Source organism: Hemitrygon akajei, chromosome 2 (assembly GCF_048418815.1).
Source record: "Hemitrygon akajei chromosome 2, sHemAka1.3, whole genome shotgun sequence".
Taxonomy (NCBI): domain Eukaryota; kingdom Metazoa; phylum Chordata; class Chondrichthyes; order Myliobatiformes; family Dasyatidae; genus Hemitrygon; species Hemitrygon akajei.
The window spans coordinates 161,281,393-161,307,944 of record NC_133125.1 but is presented as its reverse complement, the minus strand read 5'-3'; the positions used below and the strand labels follow the sequence as shown (position 1 = coordinate 161,307,944).

General features: G+C 42.6%; 1 protein-coding gene across 3 annotated transcripts in view; it reads left to right on the top strand.

Moving 5' to 3' along the window:
* Window positions 1–412: 412 nt before the first annotated feature.
* The window catches only part of LOC140717336 (uncharacterized), a 52,094-nt gene continuing 25,954 nt past the window's right edge, over window positions 413–26,552 (top strand). For 2 of the 3 annotated variants that reach the window (XM_073030831.1, XM_073030823.1), the window contains exon 1: window positions 3,121–3,467. In XM_073030831.1, coding sequence (XP_072886932.1) covers window positions 3,341–3,467 — 127 coding nt within the window. In that variant the 5' untranslated portion in view covers window positions 3,121–3,340. Of the gene's footprint in view, window positions 875–3,120; window positions 3,468–26,552 lie in introns of those variants that run through there. The other variant, XM_073030841.1, reaches the window with a different exon arrangement.

Below are 26,552 nucleotides of genomic sequence, written 5' to 3'. Positions count from 1 at the left end.
TGAACCCATGAACACCACCTCACTACTTTTATATTTTGGTTTTTGCACTAGGTACTTATTTTAACTTTAATAGACATACATATACTTACAGTACTTTACAGATCTTTTCTATATTCATCATGTATTGCATTGTACTGCTGCCGCAAAATTAACAAATTTCATGACATATGTTGGTGATATTAAACCTGATTCTGGATACTATTACAAGTATAATGACTGAGATAAGAGAGCTGATGGCTAAGAAATAAATGTAAGAAAGGAAATGTACAGAAGAGGGATCTTTTATAGTGATTATATTTGAGATCTCAGAAAATGGCTGTCAGCTTGACTGAATGCTCAAGGCACTTAACAGTCTTCAACCCTCAGCCTTAATTTATTCACATCTCCTCTTTGCCTATATTTTTCAGGATTTTCCTGGAGTGATTTCTTAACAAAGCTTCTCCTCAAACCAGCCAAATCAGCTCAGAATCGTTTTCAAACACTGAAAAGGATCACACTGTACAAGATGGACGTTCAGTATGAGCCAATGCATCATTAAAAAAGATGTGGCAATGGAGAGCCGACCATGGCCCACCTGGTTTGCCTGCATGTGCTGTTTCACTGAGAACTTCTCAGCTAGTCATCAAAAAGAACACCCAGAAATGGTGTACCTCTACTGTAAATGCCACCCAAAATGCCAATCAAGGGTCCCTTCTGAGATCATTAATCAGTCCAGCTCTTCAACTCTACCAACTTAATATTAAGGGCAAGTGTAGATCAAACAGAACATTCACACTCTTCTAGAAACACATTCCTGACCATAACTCACAGCAGATGGAGGTTAAACACGAGGAAATCTGCAGATGCTGGAAATTCAAACAACACACAGATGAAGGTCGGTAATTTATACTTAATACACACAAAATGCTGGGGGAGCTCAGCAGACCAGGCAGCATCTGTGGAAAAGGGTAAACAGTCATCATTTCAGTCCAAAACCCTTCATCAGCACTGGAAAAAGAGATGAGAAGTCAGAGTAAGAAAGTTGGGTGAGGGGAGGAAGAACTACAAGGTGGTAGGTGAGAGGTGACACGGGGTTGGGGGAAGGGGTGAAGTAAAGAGCTGGTGAAATAAAGTCAATCGATGAAAGAGTTAAAGGACTGGAATCTGATTGGAGAGGACAGAAGGCCATTGAAGAAGGGAAGGGGGGAAGTATACCAGAGGGAGGTGATGGGCAAGTAAGGAGATGAGGTGAAAGAGGAAAATGGGAATGGAGATTAAGTCATTAGCAATTATATCAGTGTCTTGCCAGTATGTTTTAATAATACTTGGTTTTCCAATCTCCCTTTCATTTTATTGACATTTTCTGTTCCTTTCTGCCAGCAGTCAGACACATTTTCACTAAATTCCCTCACACAAATGCAAGCTTTGGGAGTTAACAGTTTTCATTTAAAATCTTTACTAAGCTATAGAAGTGACTTTAATTTAATTCAGAATATTGTCTTCCATTATTGACAATCTATGGGCTTTGGGGGTAATTTCTTTTTCATTGGCTAAATTACTGTACTAGTGGGGGTTTTATTCTCTAACTCTACACACCACACTCCAGTCCAGTTGATGGTGGTTATGCACCTTTAAATTGGACTGCCAGCCTCCATTAAAAGTCATGAAAAGAAATGTCCATGTTCGCTAGCAGGCAGATTAACCATAGTTAAGTATCAACCTGAAATAGTTCTGACTGTGATTAGATCAGTTATTGGTTATGGTTGTATTGCTTATGGTTCCATTGCCACGGCAGTACCTGAAAAATTAGACACTGTGCAGTCCAAAGCACTTAGACTCTATGGTGGAGCTTTCTGAACAACATCAGTCCCCGCATTATGTGTGGAGTTGGGAGAAGTGCCTCTACAGTTAAGATGACTTAAGTTGGGCCTGCAGTATTGGGCAAAACTAATTGGCTTTAATCACAGCTGTCCATCAAAATTTGCTTTGCAGGAGATGTCGGAGCGCCAAAGTAAAATGAAAAGATATCCATTTTCAGAATTAGTTAATAACTCGGCTGTGAAGTTGAAACTGAGGAAGACATAGCTGACCAAATTTGCTTGCCACCTATTCCTTTTCGGCTTTTGCCAGAACCAGAAGTAGACCTATTCCTCCTTTTTCAGCTTCAAGGAAGCAGAGCAATTTCAATGGTGTTGATCGTAAACGAATAAATAAATAATAAATAGGGATCTTATCTGAAGATTTTTACTGATGTCTCAGTGGACCCGGAGAGCAGTAAGGCAGGATTTGGGATGTACGTGTCTCAACTTGGAGTTGAGATTGGGCACTGGGTTTCAGATGGTGTTTCTGTCTTTGCAACAGAATTATTAGCAATCCTCTGGGTCTTATGGTGAATAGAAGACTCTCGGCCATGCAGAGTTATCATCTGTTTGGATTCTGCTGCTGCCTTAGAGGCTATAAAAGGGAATAAATCAAAAGCTCATCCTGACATAGTTATTGAGATTCTCTTAGTTTTGTTTAGAGTGGGGAAGGTGGGCTGTGAAGTCAGACTTACATGGATACCTGGGCATGCTGGGGGGCAGGGAAATGAAATTGTGGTGGCATTGCGAAGTCTTCTTTACAGACCGGGCAAGTAGGAATTAGAATACCCCTAGGCAGAGCAGAATTGAGAAGCAAGATAAAAAAGGTATAGAGAAGGAATGGCAGGAGGATTGGAAAAATTAAAGGGAAGGCATTTCTTTTCTAGTCGCCCACTAGTTAAAAAGGTCTCAAATTGTTACTCTTTAAATCATAGAGATATGGTGAAATCAACAAGACTTAGGTTGGGGCATTGTGGGCTAAACTATTACTTGAAGATAATAGGAAAACATCCTACTGGATTATGTGACTGTGGTAGTCAAGAGACAGTTCAGCATGTTCTGCTGAGGTATAATCGATGTAAAGTTTAAAGGAGCATATTGTTCAAGGGGCTGTCTGACTTAAATGTATTTTGTTTTTCTATTAAAGCTTTGTTTGGCCACCAAGAGAACCACCATCTGATTGAAGAGTTTATTATTCAGTTTCTACGTGCGACTGGTTTATACTCGAGAATTTGAGTGTTTTGAGATTCTATAATTAACTTTACATCCTGCGGAGGGCAGTAATACGCCTAGATGCGTCTCAGCTGCCGGAAATAGAAGAAGTTCTGACCATGTGCAGTTTTACCGTTTGCCAATCGTTCTGAGTTCACTCCACATCACTCTCCTCCACTTCCCGCTGGTGAGCTCCGTGACCCGGTGTGCGGACTTTCCTCTGCTCTCTGTCCGCCAGCGAACGGGGTCAGTATCCCGGAGCAGGTCCGGCACCGATCGGTCGGGATCGGATGAGCGTCGGACCCAAAAATCGTCAACCCCGGGTTGAGAAGTTTATGTCGCTTCTCAGTCTCCGGATATTTTCACTCGTTCACCTTTTCTTGCTTCTGCTCCAGCTTGGTGTGGTCGGTGCCGAAGGTAAGGGAATGACTTCAGATGTGAATCCGAGAGCCACAGTCTCCATTTCCGCGCTCGGAGACTGTGCTGTCACCACAACAGATTGCTGACGGAACAAGTTTTTTTCTTTTGGGGAACTGCAGCTGAAGTCTGTTGTCCGAGGCATAAGTATACAGAGTATAAATAAATGACACGGCCATTAGATTTTTAACGGTACAGTACATTACAAACATGACAAAGATGTTCACTTTGTTCACGTGACTGAAATGAAACACAATAACCCACATCTGCTCTCACCCCATACGCCATTCGATGATCATCTCCATCTCCTCTTCCTCCTCCTCCACCACCTCCACATCACACCAAACGAAACCAAACAATAAAAAGCTTCACAGACTCTCCCCCAACCCCCATCCTGTGCAGTTTCATTATTAATCCTTCCTTCCACATCATATCATAGGCTTTTTCTATGTCAAAAACACTGCAACTACTGATTCTTTATTTGCCTGGGCCTTTCTTATTTCAGTCTCCAACCTTCTCACTGAGTCCATGGAATTCCTTTCCTTCCTAAAACCACTCTGATAACTTGCCAGCATTCCCCTCTTCTCAAGATCATATGATAACCCTTCTGTTATCATCCTTTCCATTATCTTACATATATTTGATGTTAATGCTATTGGCCTGTAGCTCGTGGGTTTTGACGGATCCTTGCCAGTTTTCCTCATTGGAATTACTACTGCTTCTTTCCATGCACTTGGTAATCTTCCCTCCTCGCACACTCTGTTATAAAAATGCAGTAACTTCAAGAGTGCTCCTTCTCCTAGATTTTTTAGCATAACATAGCATATTAGATCTTTCCCTGGGGAGGTTGGTCTCAATCTCTTTATTGCTCTCACCATTTCTGCCAAAGTAAATGGATCATCAATTATATCATGTTTCTTCCCTCCTGTTTAACACACCTGTTTAACACTCATTGTTCTTTCCCTTCTCCTTCTCCCTTCTTCAGACAAATTTTCTGAACTATGTATCTTTACAAAGGACTTGGCCATGATCTCAGCCTTATCCCTGCTGGAGACTGCTGTTTCCTCCTCAGATATCATTACTGGATATTCCCATTCCATTCTATCTCCCCCTATCCCTTTAATCATTCCCCATACCTCTCCTACGGGCGTTGTTCTTCTTATTTTGTTGCAGAAACTCCTCCAATTTGCCCTTTTAGCTTGACGTATAGTTCTTCTCACTACTGCCTGTGTCTTCTTATATTGAATCAAATGCTGCATATTATGGGTTCTTTTAACTAACCTGAATGCTCTATTTCTGTTTTTTTACAGCCTGACAACATTCCTCTGTCCACCATGGTACCAGTTTTCTATTCATCCTATTTTTACTCCTGAGTATAGATCCTTCTGCTGCCATAATAATTGCTGAAGGCACCAGACTGTTTAATTCATCTATATTTCCAGAAATGTCAATCTTTGTCAATGCTTCTTCACTTAACTTCTGGAACTTACCCCAATCTGCTTTTCCAAACACCTACTTTGGGACTCCACCACCTGGTCTTACTTCAACTCTTTCACCCACTGAACATAAAACTGGGTAGTGATCACTGCCTACTGTTGAAGCAGTCCAAACTCCCCAGTTACTAATGCCAGCCAAGACATTAGACACTAACATAATATCTAATACTGACTCAGTTCCTGTTGTTGTGTTTATCCTTGTTCCTCTACCATCATTCATACACACCAAATCCCTTTCTTCCATCAAATCTTTCATTACTGTTCCATTTGAATCTGTAATCGGATCACCCCATATTGTGCTGTGAGCATTGAAATCTGCACACCACACTACTTTATGTCTGTTTTGTCCTTGTATCCTTAATAGGCTGTCCAAATCCAACCTTTTACATGGATTATAGTAGTTAATTATAACCACTCCCTCCCCTCTCTCCCATATTTCCACCACTATGTATTCCTGATCATCTCCTTTTTCCAGTACCCTATATGGTATACCTTGCTTGATTAACATAGCACAACCCCCTCTTCCCCCTAGATTTCTATCTTTCCTTATCATTATATACCCATATACCACAAACTCTAAAGCTGGTTTCAACCAAGTTTCCTGGGTACACACTACATCTGGTTTTACAACCATTTCCTTAATAAAGTGCTTGAATTCTTGGCCATTGGCCAGTAAGCTCCTTGCATTCCATTGCAAAAGAATCACCATAATGAGTATTAACCAACCCATGACACTTCCTGGCTTGACTGATTAGTGAGGTTCTCCCTCACTTCTTCCCATGTCAGTCCTACTAACCCTAAATGGTTTACTGCTGCTTTGACCACCAGCTGAATTTTGTCACTTTTTGACTTTACCTCAGCCGTACTATTAATCACTCCTGCAATGAATGTTACTAGAGCCTTTTTGTCTACATAAATCCTGTCATTTGTTCTTTGCTGCATCTCTTGCATCCCCATTGCTCCGTTCATTGGGAGCATTATTCTGCTCTCTTGACATTCTTACAGCTTCTGCATTAGTGATCTTTCTTTTCACTCTTATTTCTTGAATTTTATTCTCCCGACTCATAACCTCACACCCACTATATGCCACATTATGAGCTCCTCCACAATTGCAGCATTTTGGTTGCACTCCTGTTCCGCACTTTCCATATTCATGATCACTCCCACATCTCCTCTGCCTTTTACAGTTTTTAGCTATGCCAAACCTTTGACAATTATAGCACCTCAATGGCTTTGGCACATACACCCTTACTGGGTAACTCATGAAACCCAGGAACACTTTCCTTGGCACTCTTTCTTCTTCAAATTCAATCAATACTGTTTCACTTTCCTTTTTCATTCCCTCCTTTGTTGTTTTCAGTCTTAGAACATTAATTACTTTTCCCCCTTTGATATTCCTCTTTAACTGCTCCATGTTTATACTCATTGGTACACCCGTGATCACTCCTTTACAACCACCATTTCGTGCTCCCACCCTCCCTGTGTATTCCACCTTACATTTCCTATCTCTTTTCAAGTTGCTTTTTCAAGTTGTTCCTCATTCACACATCTTACCAGTAGGTTGCCATCATTAAGGACTATTGCAAATACTATTTCCCCTATCTTATTTGCCAGAGTTGTTGTTAGCACAAACAGGCTAATTTTCTTCATGTGCCCTTGAGCCTTCTCATTAAACCGAATTATGACAACACCTTCTCTCTGAACTTGTTCATGTTCCTCACTTTCACAACTCTCTCCACTGTCATTTCTTATTCTTTTATTCCCTTTGTCTCAGTTTTCATTCATCCACCCCCTCACTATCTCCTCATTTTCTTTATTTCTCCCTTCACCATAATCCATTTCTCCCCAGCTGCCTACCTCTGATCCCAAATCCCTATCCCGCTCCTTCTCCACATTCTTTCCCTCAACCCCCCGGCACCTTGTCTGCCATTACTGGACTCACGCAACCCCCTCCCAGCAATTCACACTCCTTCCCCACTCTCTTTCCATCAACAAGTTCCAAACCACATTCATGCATGCACCCCAGCAGTTCGCCACCCAGCATTCACCCTCTCCTCAACCGTCACACGCACTGCTCACCCCAGCCTGCGTCCAGTGCTTCCGGTGCGGCCTTCTATATATTGGTGAGATCCGACGCAGACTGGGAGACCGTTTTGCTCTGTCTGCCAGAGAAATCAGTATCTCCCAGTGGTCACACATTTTAATTCCACACGCCATTCCCATTCTGATATGTCTATCCATGGCCTCCTCTACTGTCAAGATGAAGCCACACTCAAGTTGGAGGTACAACACTTTATATTGCGTCTGGGTAGCCTACAACCTGATGGCATGAACATTGATTTCTCTAACTTCCATTAATGCCCCCCTCCCCTTCTTACTCCATCCCCTATTTATTTATTTATTTATTCCCTCCCTCCTTTTTCTCCCAATCACTCCTTGCCTGTTCCCCATCTCCCTCTGGTGTTCCCCTGCCCCTTTCTTTCTCCCTAGGCCTCCCGTCCCATGATCCTCTTCCTTCTCCAGCTCGGTATCCCTTTTGCCAATCACCTTTCCAGCTCTTAGCTTCACCCCACCCCCTCTGGTCTTCTCCTATCATTTCAGATTTCCCCCTCCCCCCACTACTTTCAAATCTCTTACTATCTATTCTTTCAGTTAGTCCTGACGCAGGGTCTCGGCCCAAAACGACAGTGCTTCTTCCTACAGATGCTTCCTGGCCTGCTGCACTCCACCAGCATTTTGTGTGTGTTACTAAAATGTCTTCCTTTTTTTCTTTGTTCACATGACTGAAATTAAACTTAAAGAACTTCCTTTTCTTCTTTTTTTCGGCAGTTCAGACGCATCTAGGCGTATTACTGCCCTCTGCAGGATGTATAATTAATTATAGAATTTCAAGAAACTCAAATTCTGTAATATAAACTGGTCGCTCATAGAAACAGAATAATAAACTCTTCAGTCAGATGGTGGTTCTATTGGTGGCCAAACAAAGATTTAATAGAAAAACAAAATACATTTAAGTCCAGGCAGTCTCTTGAACAATATGCGTCTTTCAATTTTATATTGATTACAACTCAGCAAAACACAATTTATATTAACAAATAAACACAACCACATTGGTGCCAGCTGAGAGAGAAAGAGGTAGTGTTCGGGGTTTTCAGTTCAATTCCAGAACCTGACTGTTTTGTTAAATTGGAGGAACATGTAAAACTTTTCTTTTACAAGTCATACAGAACTACCGCCTCATCAGTACATTGAGGTGGTACAAAGGAATATGTACAACAACGGAATGAGGTATGAAGTGTTACAGTTCCCCAGAAAGCTCAGTGCAAGCAGACTGTGAGGTGAAAGGGCATGATGAGGTCAATTGTGAGTTTGAGACTCCATTTTGTTGTAGTAAGAAACCATTCAAGAAGCAGATTTATTCACCATAAATATTAACGTGTGTTTGGAATTTGCTAACAACACAAAACAATCCTGATGAAGGGTCTCAGCCGGAATCGTCATTTCCATAGATGCTACCAGATCAAAGTCAAAGTGCATTTATTATGAAAGTATGTATAATTTATACAAAATTGAGCTTTGTTTGCTTACAGGCAGTCACAAGGCAAGGAATTTGAAAGAATCCAGTTGAAAAAATTAAGACCACCCCGCCAGTGCCCACAGTGAAAGAGAAAAATAAACACCAACACAAATCATATAAACAATAGAAGTGAGCAACAACAACAGCATTCCGAACCAAATTGAGTCTTTAGATCCAAATCCCTGGAGTAGGCCCAAAGCGTTGGTATTCACTTCATCATTTTAACGGGGTAAACAGCTGCAAAGTTCACAGACAAAAAGCAATCGGGGCCAGTCTCACAGCTTTAGCATGAGATAAGTATCTCCAGAATTCCTCCAGCATTTCATGTGTATTGCTAGGAATTTGCTGTTGGTGTGCTGGTGATCATGCAACAACAACAAAAAAAGATAATTCCATAATTATGAAGATTTATATAAATACATCAAAAGCCCCATCGTTTCACAGTGTAAGCAGCTTTATAAAAAGTAGTTTAAAGCGTTTACAGTGCAGTGTATTGACTGAGATAATCCATAGGGGTGGGGCTAACTCAGATTAACTGATGAGGAAAGATATTTTTTAAATAGTGTGAAGTTTTGCTTTCAAAAGTCTTATGACAGCGGGAAGAAATTGTCCTTGAGCAGGGTGAGATGTGCTTTCAGGCTTTTGTATCTGCTACACAAATAGTAGATACGATTTGTCAGCTGCAAATCTGATGACTGTCAGTCGTCAGTTGCAGTGGCTGGGGCACGTGATAAGGATGCCCCCATGTCGGCTACCCCGCAGAGTGTTTTACGGCCAGCTACATCATGGTCGACGCTCAGCTGGAGGGTGGAAGAAGTGCTATATGGATCAGATGAAGAATACTTTAAGGAAGTGCAAGATCAGACCCGAGGACCTGGAGGATGTTGCTGCTGACCGTAACACTTGGTGATAGCTCTGTAGGGATGGGGGTTCGTATTCTGGAGATGGAAAGAACAACCAGAAGATGGCACAAGAGATCCAGGAGAAATGCAGCCATGGTTGCCATCACTACCACCACTACCACATATACATGGCCCACCTGCAAAAGAACTTGTGGGTCTAGGATAGGACTGTATCGTCATCAAAGATCTCACTGTTAAAGGAGTGGACATTGTCATCGGATTCCAATGGACAACTGAAGAAGACAAATATGAGAAATATGCAGATTTTTGAAATCCAAAGCAACACACACAGAATGCTGATGGAACTCAGCAGGCCAGGTCGCATCTATGAAAATGAATAAACAGGTGATGTTTCAGGCCAAGACCCTTCTTGAGGACTGAGAAGGAAGGGGAAGATGCCAGTATAAAATGGTGGGGAAAGAGAAAGATGTTAGATGGAAGGAGATAGGTGAAGCTGGGAGGCAGGAAAGGCTGAAGACTGGAGAAGATAATATGAGAAAGGAAAGGAGTGAAGAAGTGAAAGGTCAGAGTGGGGAATAGGGGTCCTGAAGAGAGAATTCAGGGAGTTGGGTAGGAAGCTGAAAAGCGGGACCTCCAAGGTAGTAGTCTCAGAATTGCTGCCTGTGCCACGTGCTAACAAGCACAAGAATAGTATGATCAGCCATATTGATGTGTGGCTGAGAGACTGGTGTACGGGGCAGGGCTTTAAGTTCCTGAATCATTGGGGCATCTTCTGGGAGAGGTACAACCTGTACATAAAGGACAGGTTACACCTGAACCCAAAAGTGTCCAATATCCTAGCAGGCAGGTATAATAGAGCTGTTAGGGAGGGTTTTAAACTAATTTGCTCGGGGATGGGAACCAGTGTGATAAGGCTGAGGAAGGGGGAAACAGAAATAAATCAAAGATAGCAAGCAATAGGGATGGTAGAAAGGACATGCAGGAGATGAGGCATAATCACAGCCAGTGGGATGAGTTACAGGGCAATAGAGGCATAGTGCAGTTAAAACAAAAAACAACAAATACTGGACTGACTGTTATTGGAATGCATCCTGCATAAGAAATAAAGTGGATGATCTTGAAGTTCAGCTACAGAGTGGCAAATATGACATTGTGGTCATCTCTGAAACTTAGCTAAAGGATGGCTGCCATTGGGAGCTGAATGTCCAAGGATATACAGTATATAGGTTAGTAGGCAGAGGGTGTGGTGTGGCCCTGTGTATACAAAATAATATTAAATCATTAGAAAGGGATGACAGGATCAGAAGATGTAGAGTCTCCATGGGTTGAGTTAAGAAATGGCAAGATACCCTAATGGCAGTTGTATACGTAAAACAGCAGCCGGGATGTGGATTACAAATTACAGCAGGAGATAGAAAAGGCGTGACAAAAGGGCAACGTCATGATAATCATTGGAGATTTTAACTTGAAAGTAGACTGGGAAATCCAGGCCAGTGCTACACCTCAAGAGAAAGAACTTATAGAATGTCTAAGGGAAGGCGTTTAGGACCGGCTTGTTGCTGAGCCCTCTAGGGGACTGGCTGGGCTGGATTGGGTGTTGTGCAATGATCTGGAAGTGATAAGAGAGTATAAGGTTAAGAAACCTTTAGGGAAAAGTGATCACAATATGATTGAGTTCAGTTTGAAATTTGAGAAGGAGAAACTAAATTCCAATGTGTCGGTATTTCAGTGGAATAAAGGAAATTACAATGGCATGAGAGGGGACCTGGCCAAAGTTGACTGGAGAGCGATACTAGCAGGAAGGACAGCAGAGCAGCAATGGCTGTAGTTTCTGCGAGAAATGAGGGAAGTGCAAGACAGATATATTCCAAATAAGAAGACATTTTCGAATGGAAGAAGGAAACTACCGTGGCTAACAAGTGAAGTCAGAGCCAAAGTAAAAGCAGAAGAGAAGGCATACAAGGAAGTCAGAGCTAGTGGGAAGATAGAGGATTGGGAAGCTTTTAAAAACTTGTAGAAGGAAACTAAGAAGGTCATAAGGAAGGAAAAGATGAATTATGAGAGGAAGCTGGCAACTAATATCAAAGAAGATACTAAAACCTTTTTTAAGTATATAAAGGTTAAAAGAGAGTTGAGGTTAGCTATATGACCAATAGAAAATGATGTTGGAGATATTATAATGAAAGATGCAGAGATGGCAGTGGAACTGAATGCGTATTTTGCATCAGTCTAAACAGTGGAAGACATCTGCGGCATGGCAGACGTTCAAGTGTGTCGGGGAAGTGAAGTTCGTGCAGTGAAAATTACAACTGAGAAGCTGCTCAGGAAGCTTAATGGTCTGAGGGTGGATAAATCTCCTGGACCTGAGGGAATGCACCCTCACGTTCTGAAGGAAGTAGCTCAAGTCAAGTCAAGTCACTTTTATTGTCATTTCAACCATAACTGCTGATGCAGTACATAGTAAAAATGAGACAACGTTTTTCAGGACCATGGTGTTACATGACACAGTATAAAAAAACTAGACTGAACTATGTAAAAAGCAACACAGAGAAAAAAAGTACACTAGACTACAGACCTACACAGGACTGCATAAAGTGCACAAAACAGTGCAGGCATTACAATAAATAATAAACAGGACAATAGGGCAGTAAGGTGCCAGTCCAGGCTCTGGGTATTAAGGAGTCTGATAGCTTGGGGGAAGAAACTATTATATAGTCTGGTCGTGAGAGCCCGAATGCTTCAGTGCCTTTTCCCAGAAGGCAGGAGGGAGAAGAGTTTGTTTGAGGGGTGCATGGGGTCCTTCATAATGCTGTTAGCTTTGCGGATACAGTGTGTAGTGTAAATGTCCGTGATGGCGGGAAGAGAGACCCCGATGATCTTCTCAGCTGACCTCACTATCCGCTGCAGGGTCTTGCGATCCGAGATGGTGCAATTTCCAAACCAGGCAGTGATGCAGCTGCTCAGGATGCTCTCAATACAACCCCTGTAGAATGTGATGAGGATGGGGGTGGGAGATGGACTTTCCTCAGCCTTCACAGAAAGTAGAGATGCTGCTGGGCTTTCTTTGCTATGGAGCTGGTGTTGAGGGACCAGGTGAGATTCTCCACCAGGTGAACACCAAGAAATTTGGTGGAGAGACTGCAGAGCCATTAACAATTATCTTTCAAGAATCGATAGATTCTGGCATTGTGCCGGATGACTGGAAATTTGCAAATGTTACTTCACTATTTAAGAAGGTTGGGACGCAGCAGAGAGGAAACTATAGACGTGTTAGCCTGACATCAGTGGTTGGGAAGTTGTTGGAATCAATTGTTAGGGATGAGATTACGGAGAGCCTGGAGTCACATGACAAGATAGGCCAACGCCAGTATGGTTTCCTGAAAGGAAAATCCTGCCTGACCAACCTACTGCAGTTTTTTGAGGAAATTACAAGCAGGGTAGACAAAGGAGATGCGGTAGAGGTGATGTACTTGGATTTTCAGAAGGCCTTTGACAAGGTGCCGCACATGAGGCTGCTTAGATAAGAGTCGATGGAATTACAGGGAAGTTATTAGCTTGGGTGCAGCATTGGCTGATCAGCAGAAACAGATAGTGGGAATAAAGGGAACCTATTTTGGCTGGCTGCTGGTTACCAGTGGAGCTCCACAGGGGTCAGTGTTGGGACCACTGCTTTTTACAATGTGTGTCAATGATTTGGTCTATCGTATGTATTTCTGTATTTAGCCAGAATGTATTTCTGGCTAAATTTGCCAATGATACAAAGATAGGTGGAGGAATGGGTTGTGTTGAGGAAACAGAGAGCCTGCAGAGGGACTTAGACAGTTTAGGGGAATGGGCAAAGAAGTGGCAAATGAAATACAATGTTGGAAAGCGTATAGTCATGCACTTTGATGTAAGACTATTATTTAGATTGGGAGAGAATTCAAAATGCAGAAATGCAAAGGGACTTGTGAGTCCTTGTGAAGGATACCCTAAAGGTTAACCTCCAGTTTGAGTCAGTGTCGAAGAAGGTGAATGCAATGTTGGCATTCATTTCTAGGGATATCGAACATAAGAGCAGGGATGTGATGCTGAGGCTCTAAAAGGCACTCGTGAGACCACACTTGGTGTATTATGTGCAGTTTTGGGCTTCTTATTTTGGAAAGGATATACTGATATTGGAGAGGGTTCAGAGAAGATTCACAAGAATGATTCCAGGAATGAAAGGGTTACCGTATGAGAAACGTCTGGCAGCTCTTGAGCTGTATTCCCTGGAGTTCCGGAGAATGAGGGGGGGATCTCATAGAAACATTCCAAATGTTAAAAGGCCTGAACAGATTAGATATGGCAAAGTTATTTCCCATGGTAGGGGATTCTAGGACAAGAGGGCATGACTTCAGGAGTGAAGGACATCCATTTAGAACAGAGCTGCGGAGAAGTTACTTTAGTCAGAGGGTGGTAAATCTGTGGAATTTGTTGCCACGAGCAGCTGCGGGGGCCAAGCTATTGGGTGTATTTAAGGCAAAGATAGATAGGTTCTTGATTAGCTAGGGGAAGGGGAGAAGGCAAGGGAGGAGGGATGACTGGAAGAATTGGATCAGCCCATGATTGAGTGGCAGAACAGACATGATGGGCCAAATGGCCTGGTCTGCTCTTGTATCCGATGGTCTTATGGAAATTTGTTCAGTGGAAGGAGAAATCGATATTCATGCCACTGAGTTGGAGGCTCGGGCGTGTGCTCCTCCGCCCTAAGGGTGACAAGTGGACTAACACTTCAGAATGGGAATGGAAACCGAAATGAAAGTGTTTGGCCACTGGAAGGTCCCGCTTGTGGCGGATGGTGTGGGTGTGTTTCATGAACCGATCCCCCAGTTTACGATGGGTCTTACCAAAGTAGAGGAGGCTGCATCGGGAGCACCAGACATAATAGACGACTCCAGCAGATACACAGGTGAAGTGTTGCCTCACCTGGAAGGAGAGTTTGGAGCCTGGAATGGAGGCAAGGGAGGAGGTGTGTGGGCAGCTGTAGCACTTCGGCCTGTTGCAGGGATAAATGCTTGGAGGGAGATTAGACAGACAGGCAGACAGAAAGACATACTTTATTGATCCCGAGGGAATTCGGGTTTCATTACAGCCGCACCAAGAATAGTGAAGAAATATAGCAATATAAAACCATAAATAATTAAATAATAATGTTAATTAATGAGAAGGGATGAGTGGACAAGGGAATTGCGTTGGGAGCAATCCCTGTGGAAAGCGGGGGCGGCAGTAGTGGTAAAGATATGTTTAGTGGTGGGATCCCTTTGGAGATGGCAGAAGATGTCTTGGATGTGCAAGCTGATGGGGTGGTAGGTAAGGACAAAAGGAAATCTATCACTGTTAAGACAGCAGGAAGATACTGTGAGTGGAGATGTCCAGGAAATGGAGGAATTGTGGATGAGGGCAGTATTAATGGTAGAGGGAGGGAGGAAAACACTTTTCTTCAAAGAAGGAGGACATCTCTCATATCCTGGAATGGAAAGCTTCATCCTGGGAACAGATGCAGGGGAGGCAAGAAACTGAGAAAAGGGAATAGCATTTTTACAGGAGATAGGGTGAGAAGAGGTATAGTTGACTGATGAAGAGAGAGTGGAGGGCAGTGCATTTGGAAGAGGTCAGACAGAGAGAGGAGTGTTGAAATTGTGTTGGTGATGTCTTATTGCTAATTAGAGATGAGAAGGTCAAGAGCAGGCAGAGAACCAGAGTGGGGTTTCATGTCCATGATAGAATTCCCTGGGAAGGGGGGGTGGGGGGGGGGGGGGGTGTGTGTGTGTGTGTGTGTGTGTGTGTGTGTGTGTGTGTGTGTGTGTGTGTGTGTGTGTGTGTGTGTGTGTGTGTGTGTGTGTGTGTGTGTGTGTGTGTGTGTGTAGGGGGTTGGTGGTTGTGGATGGGAAAAAGGCTCTGAAGCTCGTTCCCACCCAGCAAAGCATTAAAACACCTTTGTTCCACCATCAGTCCAGTGCAATATCCTTTGAAACCCATCACTGACAGAATGCTTTGGTGTCTTGACATATTGTGATCAAATCTAATGGCATATTTGGAATGAAGAGAACGTAGTCCTGATTCAAGTTTATGAATGGTCTTGCACTGACTTCAAACTCTCCTATAAATATGTGAAGAGGAAAACGATGTGAGAAGGAGAATGAATGTTTCTTGTAGTCAGAAACGGGGAAATTAAAAATGGGGTTGAACAATATGACAAGCCAATTAAATTCATACTTTGGTTATGAGTTTACTAAGGGAACAAGACTGATACATATATGACAAGATGGCAGTCAGTAATTAATCAAATACTTGGGAAGGTATTCTTGAATAATATAATCACAAAAGATTCTGCAGATGCTGCAAATCCAGATGACTACACACAAAATGCTGGAGGGATTTAGGAGGTCGGTGAGCATCTGCAGAGAGGAATAAAGTGGTCAATGTTTCGGGCTGAAACCCATGATCAGGACTGAAAAACAAGGGGAGAAGAAGTCAGAAGAAAAGGAAGGGGAAGGAGTACAAGCTGGAGGATGTTAAGTGAAGCCACAGTCCACTCTCGTCTCCTATTCCTGGAAAGGAACGGAGTGGTCCTTCTTATCCTGCCTTCTGCCCTCTCCCTGCCTTTCCAGTCCTGATGAAAGGTCTCAGCCTGAAACAACTGTTTATTCCCATCCACAGATGCTGTCTGACCTGCTGAGTTCCTTCAGCATTGTGTCTGTTCTTGAACAATATGTTCTTGGTCATTACTGTACTTGGTCAGGGATGGCAGATAATAGCAATGGAAAGTCGGAGTAAAGCAAAATGACAAAAGAAAGGTAGAAATAAAATACTTTAAAAAGGCATCAGTATCACAAGCTGAGCTTCAGAAGAAATGTGAATGAACAGAAGAGAGCAGAGGGTGATCCAGTAGGAGATAGAAAACCAACAGCTAAAAATACACTTGGAGGTGCTGTGTCATACAGTCAAGGAAATAATAGATAGATACTTTATTGATCTCAAAGGAAATCACAGTGTCACTGTAACATTGTAGGTGCAGGGGTATACAAATATTAGAAGTAGGAAAGAATAAAAATAAGTTACCTTAAAAATAAGATGTTTAAGATTTTCAAGTCAAAGATTACCAGATCACTTCCCCAGCTATAGGTTGACTCATTACCAAGGGTAAGAATGATCTCATATTTTGCTGTTTGGAGCAGCACAGTTGTTTCAGTCTGTTACTGAAAAATACTCCTCTGTTCAGCCAAGCTGGCAAGCAGAGGGTGAGAAACATTGTCCAGAATTGCCAGGATTTTCTGGAAGGTCCCTTGATCTACCACAGCCTTCAGTGTGTCCACTTTGATTCCTATAACAGAGCCAACCTTTCTAATCAGTTTATTGAGCCTTTTGGCATCACCTGTATTGGAGCCATTGCTGTAGCACACACCACAGAGAAGATTGTACTGGTGACAACAGACTGGTAGAACATGTGAAGGAGAGGCCTGCATACTTCAAAAGTTCTCAGTCTCCTCAGGAAGTAGAGGTGACTCTACATGGCCTCTGTCTTCGTGCTCCACTCAAGCCTGTCATTCACGTGCACATCCAGGTACTTGTAGGTTCTCAACACATCCACGTACTCACCATCAATAGTACCAGGAGCAGTGCAGGCTTGGTCTTCCCAAATTCCATCTCCATCTCCTTTGTTTTACTGATGTTGAGCTGCACTATTCACAAAGTTCTTCCCCAGAACCCTGTATTCATCCTCCTGTTCTCTCTTTATACACCAACTATTGCTAAGTTATCAGAGAATTTCTACAGATGATGTGACTCTATGTTTTGTCTTAAGTCCCAGCTATACAGAGTACACAGGAAGGTAGCCAATACAGTCCCCTAGGGGGCCCCCAGTGCTGCCGATAGCCGTGTCTGACACAGCCGCACAAACTGTAATCTGCCAGTCAGGTAGTCCATTATCCAGGATACAATGGAAGTACCAACCTGCATTGATTGGAGCTTCCCCCACCCACCCAGCATGAGGGCTGTATGGTATTGAAGGCACAAGAAAAATCAAAAAACACGATCCTCTCGGTGTTGCCCTGCTTAAACAAATGGCAGCAGACTTTAATAGTTGTAATGTGGAAATAGTTGTACAAGTACCAACAGGTTTCTGGGGTAATACCACTGGAACCAGTATGAGGAACTGCAGATACAAATACGAAGAATAATAGACAGGAAGTGAGCAAACTGGAACTGAAATAGCACATGAATGACTAATTGGAGAGCAAATGATATGCCAGCTGTAAGTTTTAAAAAATGCAGCAGTTAAATATTCAGCAACTACAAAATGATCAGCTGGAGAAGCTAACTTACCAAGTCAGGTGACATCTGTGGAGGGAAATGGGCATTTGTCCTTTTAAGTCGGGACCCTTGACCTGCAGCAAAAGATTGAGGGGACATGGCCAGTAAAAAGAGGTGAAGGGAAGGGGTGGGACAAAACCTGGAAGGTGATTGGTGGAACTGGTTGATGTGTGGTTGATCAGCAGACGGATTGAGTTGGGGGAAAGCTCGATGCTGGGTGGTGATCGGTGTGGACAAGCTGGTTGTGGATTGCGTTGAACAGCACAGAAACGGGCCCTCTGGCCTAACTCACCCTCTGGAAAAAGTTCCTATTAAATTTTTCCCTCTAAGCTCTCTAATTTTCAGGTCTCCCACCCTGGGAAAATGTCTGAGTGCCTTCACCTTATTTCTGCCCTCATGATTTTAAACTCCTCTTTAAGATCATCCCTGGTTGCCCTGAGTGTCAATGTTTAAGATTGCTTAATGTCATTTCCTGTGCATGGGTGTAAGGAGCATGAAATAATTGTAACTCCGGATCCGATGCAGCACAAAAAGATCAAAACCACAATAATAATAATAATAATACTAAAAACATATCAATATAATTACTTTACATAAAATAGCTTATATACATACATTAATTGTATGTCCATAAAGTAGCACTAGGTTCTATTTAAGCTGACATAAGGGAAATGATAAAGTAGTGGTGGAGTTAGTGGGTGGAGGTGTTGATCAGCCTCATTGCCCGGGGAAAGTAACTGTTTTTGAGTCTGGTGGTCCTGGCATGGATGCTACGAAGTCTCCTCTCTGATAGGAGTGGGACAAACAGTCTGTGAGCAGAGTGTGTGGGATCCTTTATGAATTTGTGTCATTACAGAGACTTGGATGTCTCAGGGGCAGGAATGGCTGTTGGCTGTACCAGGCTTTAGATATTTCAAAAGGGACAGGGAGGGAGGCAAAAGGGATGGGGGAGTGGCATTGCTAATCAGGAATATTATCTCAGCTGTAGAAAAGGAGCATGTCAAGGAGGGATTGTCTACTGGGTCATTGCGGCTGGAAGTCAAACAGGAAAGGGGCAGTAACTCTACTGGGTGTTTTTATAGACCCCCAATGGTAATAGAGACATTTAGGAGCAGATAGGGAGGCAGATTCTGGAACAGTGCAATAGTAATAGGGTTGTTGTGATGGGTGATTTTAACTTTCCTGATATTAACTGGCTTCTCGTTAGAGCAAGAGGATTGGGCGGAGCTTGTTAGGTGTGTTCAGGAAGGGTTCTTGACGCAATATATAGATAAACCAACTAGAGGAGAGGCTGTACTTGATCTGTTATTGGGAAATTAACCTGGTCAGGTGTCAGATCTCTCAGTGGGAGAGCATTTTGGAGGTAGTGATCACAACCCTATCTCCTTTATCATAGTGCTGGAGGGGATAGGATCAGACAATTTGGGAAAACATTTAATTGGGGTAGGGGGACTATGAAGCTATTCGGCAGGGATTTGCAGAAATAAATTGGGAGCAGATGTTCTCAGGGAAATGAGTGGCAGAAATGTGGCAAATGTTCAGGGAACATTTACATGGCATTCTGCATGGGTATGTTCCATTGAGGCAGGGAAAGGATGGTAGGATGAAAGAACCATGGTGTACAAAGGATGTAGAAGATCTAGTAAAGAAGAAGAGAAAAGTCAAAAGAGGTAACAGCAATACTTAATGAATACTTTGCTTCAGTATTCATCAGGATAAAGACCTTGGCAATTGTGGGGATGACTTACAGCAGTCTGACAGGCTTGACATTAAGAAAGAGGATGTACTGGAGCATTTGAAAAGCATAAAGTTAGATAAGTCACCGGGACTGGATGAGATACACCCCAGGCTACTATGAGAAGAGAGGGAGGAGATTGCTAAACCTCTGGCCTTGATCTTTGTGTCATCAATAGGGACAGGAGAGGTACTGGAGGTTGGAGGGTTGCGAATGTTGTTGCCTTGCTCAACAAGAGAGTAGAGATTACCCAGGAAATTATAGACCAGTGAGCCTTACTTCAGTGGTAGGCAAGTTGTTGGAGAAGATCATGAGAAGCAGGATTTATGAGCATTTGGAGAGACATGATCTGATTAGGGATAGTCAGCATAGCTTTATCAAGGGCAGGTCGTGCCTTACAAACCTGATTGAGCTGAGGATGTAGGGAAAAACTTTGATAAAGGTAGAGCAGTGGATATAGTGCATATGGATTTCAGTAAGGCATTTGATAAGATTTCCCATGCAAGGCTTATTCAGAAAGTAAGGAGGCATGGGATCCAAGGAGACCTTGCTTTGTCGATCCAGAACTGGCTTGTCCACAGAAGGCAAAGGGTGGTTGTAGAGGTTGAGTAAACTTGGCCTTTTCTCCTTGGAGCGATGGAGGATGAGATATGACTTGATAGAGGTGTATAAGATGATGAGGGGAATTGATCATGTGGATAGTCAGAGGCTTTTTCCGAGGCCTGAAATAGCTATTATGACAGGGCATAGTTTTAAGGTGCTTGGAATTAGGCACAAGGGGGATGTCAGGGGTAAATTCTTAGATAGAGATTGGTGGGTGAGTGGAACGCACTGCTGGCGACAGTGGTGGAGGCGGATACAATTGGGCCTTTTAAGAGACTCTTAGATAGGTACATGGAGCTTAGAAAAATGGAGGGCTATGGGGTAGGGAAATTCTAGGCAGTTTCTAGAGTTGGTTACATGGTCGGCACCACGTTGTTGGCTGAAGGGCCTGTGATATGCTGTAGGTTTCTATGGTTCTATATTATTGACTCTACTGGTATTTCAGGTGACAAGAAATATGACTAAAAACATCACTAATTACACCTTTTCTGAAACAAATTGGGGTCAACTGTCACCACAAACATTAAAGAAGTAAGTAGAGGTGGCTGATTCGAAGGATGGGCCGTGCGGGTGCATTGCAGAGCCAAGGGGCAACGTGTTCGAGACAGGGTCACAGACAGAGTTTGTATCACTGTTGCTGTTGGAGTGAACAATTTGGAGAGGAGTCGATGCCCGTTCACCTGACCCGGGTGCGAGGTTAGATCACTCCAAGTGCTGAGCCGATTTGGTGAGATGGAGAACGGCTTTGAGCTGTGTGGACCAAGCACTGGGAGTTACAGTGTGCTATTGCTCGGTGCTTGAAAAATTTAAACGCTGGCCCAGATCAACAGGAAAGCCCAAATGTCGGCACTGGAGGCGAGGGTTAGGCTGATTTAGCTGGCTCTCCTGTGATGTCCATTCCCATCTCTGGCGGCTGTTGTCTCTGCGAGTTTCTCGGTGTTTTTGCCCCTTTAGCATGATGAACGGAGATGGCTTATATGAGTAGGCTTGGGTTTACTGTGGCTGCTCCGGGGAGCTGATCTAAGGACTCAATCTGGTTCTGAATGCTGCCTTGCATTCCGAATGTGTTTGCATGCTCTGTGTGTTTTCTCCTCTTTTATGGTCCTTTTCTAAAAATTGGCTTATTCACTTTCTTGTTTTGTGGCTGCCTGTAAGCAAACAAATTTCAAGGTGTATAACTTGTGCATTCTTTGATTATAAATCGACTTGTATGTTAACTATGTCCTTGATGACAGATAGGCTGGTGCCAGTGATGTGTTGGTCAGCTTTGTCTACCCGTTGTACAGCCTTCCTGTCCACTGCAGTCCAGCTTCCCTACCAAGCAGTGATGCAGCTTGTCAGGAGGCTCTCTGCTGCGCATCTGTAGAATGACATGAGTATGGACGTGCAAAGTCCAGCTCTCTTCAGCTTCCTCAGAAAGTAGTTGTTGGTGAGTTTTCTTGACTGTGTAGGAAGTGTTCTGGGACCCTGAGAGGTTGTGTGTGATGACCACTCCTAGGAGTTTGAACCTGCTTGCAGTTTACACTATTATACCGTCAATGTAAAGGGGGCTGTGACTGGTGTGACTTCTCCTGAAGTTGATAAGCATCTCTTTGTCTTGTTGATATTAAGGAAGAGGTTATTTGCGTCACCTCTGTAGGACATCTCGTCGTTGTTGGTAATGAGCCCCACTGCTGCCGTGTCATCAGCAAAAGCATGTTAAATAAATGCTTACCAAATTCAGGAGCTCCCCCTCTGCAAAAAGAAAGCTGAGCTGTTTTGGAAAACTAAACAGCCTTGATCTGGCTTCACATTAAAATAAGACTATCGACCACCCAATGAACAGAGAATGAAAACACAAACGATAAAAGCAAGCAAAGAGCATTCAGAACTGAAGCTGATGAAATGCAAATCCACAGCCAGGCATCACTGCGGCCGATTCACATCAAAGTTCAACAAAGTTCAAAGTAGAATTTATTATCAGAGTACAAACATGTCACCACATACAACCCTGAGATTCTGCAGGTGTACTCAGCAAATCTATAGAAAGGTAATTGGAAACAGGATTAATGAACAACAAGTTGTGCAGATGCAAATTGTGCAAGAACCTGATAGTTGAGGGATAGTAACTGTTCTTAAATATGGTGGTGTGAGTCCATTAGTTGCAGGCCACAGTCTGAGCTCAATGCAAAAATGAGTAAATCTTGTGGAACAGTGAGCTAAACCAGCCCGTCCATCACTTCGGGCTCTGACACCCTCACCTTTTCATTCATCCCTGCAAGAATACAGCCAATCAGAACAGCTCTACTTCAGCTCCAAGCTATGAAGCACAGTACCGATAGCCAAGCAGAGCAAAAGGCACATACAGTGGCACGCAAACATTTCTTTAATATTTTAAGCAAGATTACTTTTTTATTTCCATCTTTTATAGTTTAAAAATAACAAAAAAAGGAAAGGGCCTGAAGCAAAAGTTTGGGCACCCTGCATGGTTAATACTTAGTAACACCCCCTTTGGCAAGTATCACAGCTTGTAAACGCTTTCTGTGGCCAGCTAAGAGTCTTTCAGTTTTTGTTCAGGGGATTTTTGCCCATTCTTCCTTGCAAAAGTCTTCTAGTTCCGTGAGATTCTTGGGGCATTTTGCATGCATTGCTGTTTTGAGGTCTATCAACAGATTTTTGATGATGTTAGTTTGGGGGACTGTGAGAGCCAGGGCAAAACCTTCAGCTTGCGCCTCTTGAGGTTGTCCATTGTGGATTTTGATGTGTGTTTAGGATCATTATCCTGTTGTAGAATCAGGATAATCTTTTCATCTTCAGCTTTTTTACAGACGGTGTGATGTTTGCTTCCAGAATTTGCTGGTATTTAATTGAATTTATTCTTCCCTCTACCAGTGAAATGTTCCCTGTGCCACTGGCTGCAACACAAGCCCAAAGCATGATTGATCCACCCCCGTGCTTAACGGTTGGAGAGGTGTTCTTTTCATTAAATTCTGCACCCTTTTTTCTCCAAACATACCTTTGCTCATTACGGCCAAAAAGTTCTATTTTAACTTCATCAATCCACAGGACTTGTTTCCAAAATGCATCAGGCTTGTTTAGATGTTCCTTTGCAAATTTCTGACACTGAATTTTGTGGTGAGGATGCAGAAAAGGTTTTCTTCTGATGACTCTTCCATGAAGGTCATATTTGTGCAGGTGTCACTGCACAGTAGAACAGTGCACCACCACTCCAGAGTCTGCTAAATCTTCCCGAAGGTCTTTTCCAGTCAAACGGGGGTTTTGATTTGCCTTTCTAGCAATCCTACAAGCAGTGCTCTCGGAAAATTTTCCTGGTCTTCCAGACCTTAATTTGACCTCCACCGTTCCTGTTAACTGCCATTTCTTAATTACATTACAAACTGAGGAAACAGTTACCTGAAAACACTTTGCTATCTTCTTATAACCTTCTCTTGCTTTGTGGGTATCAATTATTTTAATTTTCAGAGTGCTAGGAAGCTGCTTACAGGATCCCATGGCTGCTGATTGTTGGGACAAGGTTTGAGGAGTCAGGGTATTTATAAAGCTTTGAAATTTGCATCACCTGGCCTTTCCTAACGATGACTGTGAACAAGTCACAGCCCTAACAAGCTAATGAAGGCCTGAGACCTTGGTGAAAGTTATCCGAGAGCTCAAATCTTTTGGGGTGCCCAAACTTATGCATGGTACTCCTTCCCTTTTTTCCCCACTCTAAAATTGTACAAAACAAAAGTAATACACTAATCTTGCTTAAAATGTTGAAAAGAATGTTTCATCTTTAACTTTATGACTCGTGGAGATCAGTTCATCTACTACTCACTTAACTATTCACAGTAACAGAAATTTTGACCAGGGGTGCCCAAACGTTTGCATGCCTCTGTATAGCAGATATAAGACATCTGTAAAATAGCATCACACAAATAGAGTCCAAGACCCTAAGACCATGTCTGCAGTTAAACACAATATGGCTCGTCTTCTGCTGAGCAAACACGGGGGTGGGGGGGGGGACATTGAGTGCAGCACTGCATGCCGACCCCAGCTTGGACACCACACCACACTGCCCCTGGCACTGCACCTCCCTGTTGGGCGGCAGCAAATCAGTGTCAGACTGCTGAAGTACTTGGTTATGATAAGTTATGAATGGAAAACCAAGTCACTATTGAAACTGAACTATGACATCTAGACTGAAGCTTATCAAACTCATCAAATGGGTCCATGGTGCTTAGAAAAATGGAGGGCTATGGGTTAGTCTAGTTAGTTCCAAGGTAAGGACATGTTCGACACAGCTTTGTGGGCCGAAGGGCCTGTATTGTGCTGTAGGTTTTCTATGTTTCTATGTAAATAAAAAAATAACTCTCCATGGGGAATATAAGGAAGGATGGAAAATCCACACAGATGCAACATCTCTGAAGAAACAAAGCTATTATAAAGAGATGACCCTCTACTATGTTAGTCATTGATGAAACAACACATTTCACTGAGTTTTTATGTTTTGATGTACATGTGACAAATAAAGCTAATCTTTAATCCTAAATTCTCTACATTTGGGGTGTGAGGGTAGTTTCATTTTCACAGTCGTTCTACGTCAGGGAAAAAGAGATCTGACCTACATAGTTCAACATTGTGAACTGGGCCGGTCATCTTGTATAACAAATTACTCACCTAACTTGTTTTAGTTCTTGTTTCATCAGCCTTAACTGTTATTGATCAGAATATTGATGTATTAAGAGACAATTAAAGTTTGAATATAGAATCCCTCTGCCTCGTGAGGGAGAGACAATCAGTTAGTCGGGATCGACCATAGATGTTGCACCCCGGCTGTCTATGTGATAAGCAAGCCAGGGTGGAGAGCAAGCCGTTGCCCATGTAGCAAGCTCCCCCTCTCCATGCAGCTGATGAATCCAAAGGAATGGCAGAGACTGATACAGTTTTGGCACCAGCAGCATGGCAAGAGTTGCCAGCAACATGGGACTTAATGCAGGACTGCCTTAGAGACTCCAGCTCCAGAGTTCTCCTCAGGGTTTACTCCAGAAGTGTTCCCCACATGTGTCCAGAGCTGCAAGGTAATGGAGGTTTGAGATCAGAGTTTTCCTCTGCCTAATACCTCTGTGTATCTGAAGTGTTCCCTAAGCCATTGAGGGTCAGTTAATACAGCAAGAAATAACCGAAAAAAAGATCCTGGGATTCATTTACAAAATATAAATGAAGGTAGTTGTGATAATCCCATGTAAAGACTTGGGACCAGCCCAAAAATTGTGCCCGATTCTACGCATGATAGGAACGGTGTGAAGGCTTTGGGGAGGACGCAGAGAGGATTTACCATAAAGGTCTTGTTGATGAGTGATTACTGTTTTGTGAAGAGACTGTGAACTGACATTGGTAGTAACTTGTTGCAGAGAAGGTTATCAGAAAGTTTGCAGATCTATCAACAATTATTAAAGACTGACTGGGAGAACTGAATCGGAAGAAACACAGGTACAAGTAATTTTGTCTGCAACTCGAAGAAGGAACAGTGTTCAGTTTTGAAACGCTCAAAAAGAAACACTTATTAGAAAAACAAGACTTTTATCGGTATTTACAGATGCGACAGTATGATAATAGGACAGTTAAAAATGTAACCAAGTCACGTACATGTCTGATAGAGCTATTTAGAAAAGCATATAATTCAGACAACGGTAGTAGAATCATTTCAAGCGTGTATAAGGGTTTGTCAGATCTTAAAACACATTGGACTTCATACATTAAAACAAAATGGGAGAAGGAAGGAGGGATAATTATATCTGAGGAAGAATGGACAACAATACGGAGGTATCAATGGAAGTTTACCAGTTCACAGAAATGGAGGGAGTTCAGGTGGAAAAACTTGATAAGATATTTTATTACACCCTCTCAAAAATCCCATTATGATAGTAACATCCCCGTTTCCTGGAGAAATTGTGGAAATCAAAATGCAAACCATTATTATATTTTCTGGGAATGCCACTTTATCAAAGACTATTGGAGTGGGATACACAATGCCCTGCAAGACATCTTTAAATGTGAAATACTCTTAGAGAGTAAGACCATATATTTTGGATATATACCTCAAGAATGGTTAGAAAGAGATAAATATTTAATGAATATACTGCTGGTCGTTGGTAAAAAGGCCCTTACTAGGAAATTGTTATCACAGGAGAGCCCAACTTAAAATGCATGGATAGAAATTACAATGGACATTTACAAAATGGAGAAGATAACAGCATCTGTTAATCATAAGTTGGAACAATTTGATTCATACTGGGAATGGTTTAAATGTTTTAACCACATAACACCTCATAGGCCTGATTTTATTCTCACAAATCAACGAATATGTTGTAAAAAAAAATCACTCCCTAGTTTGTACATAGTTTTCTTATTTCGATTGTTCTTTCTCTCCTGTCCTTTCTATGAGTGTATACCTCAGATAATTATTATGTGGAGATTTGTGACCAATATGATTATATG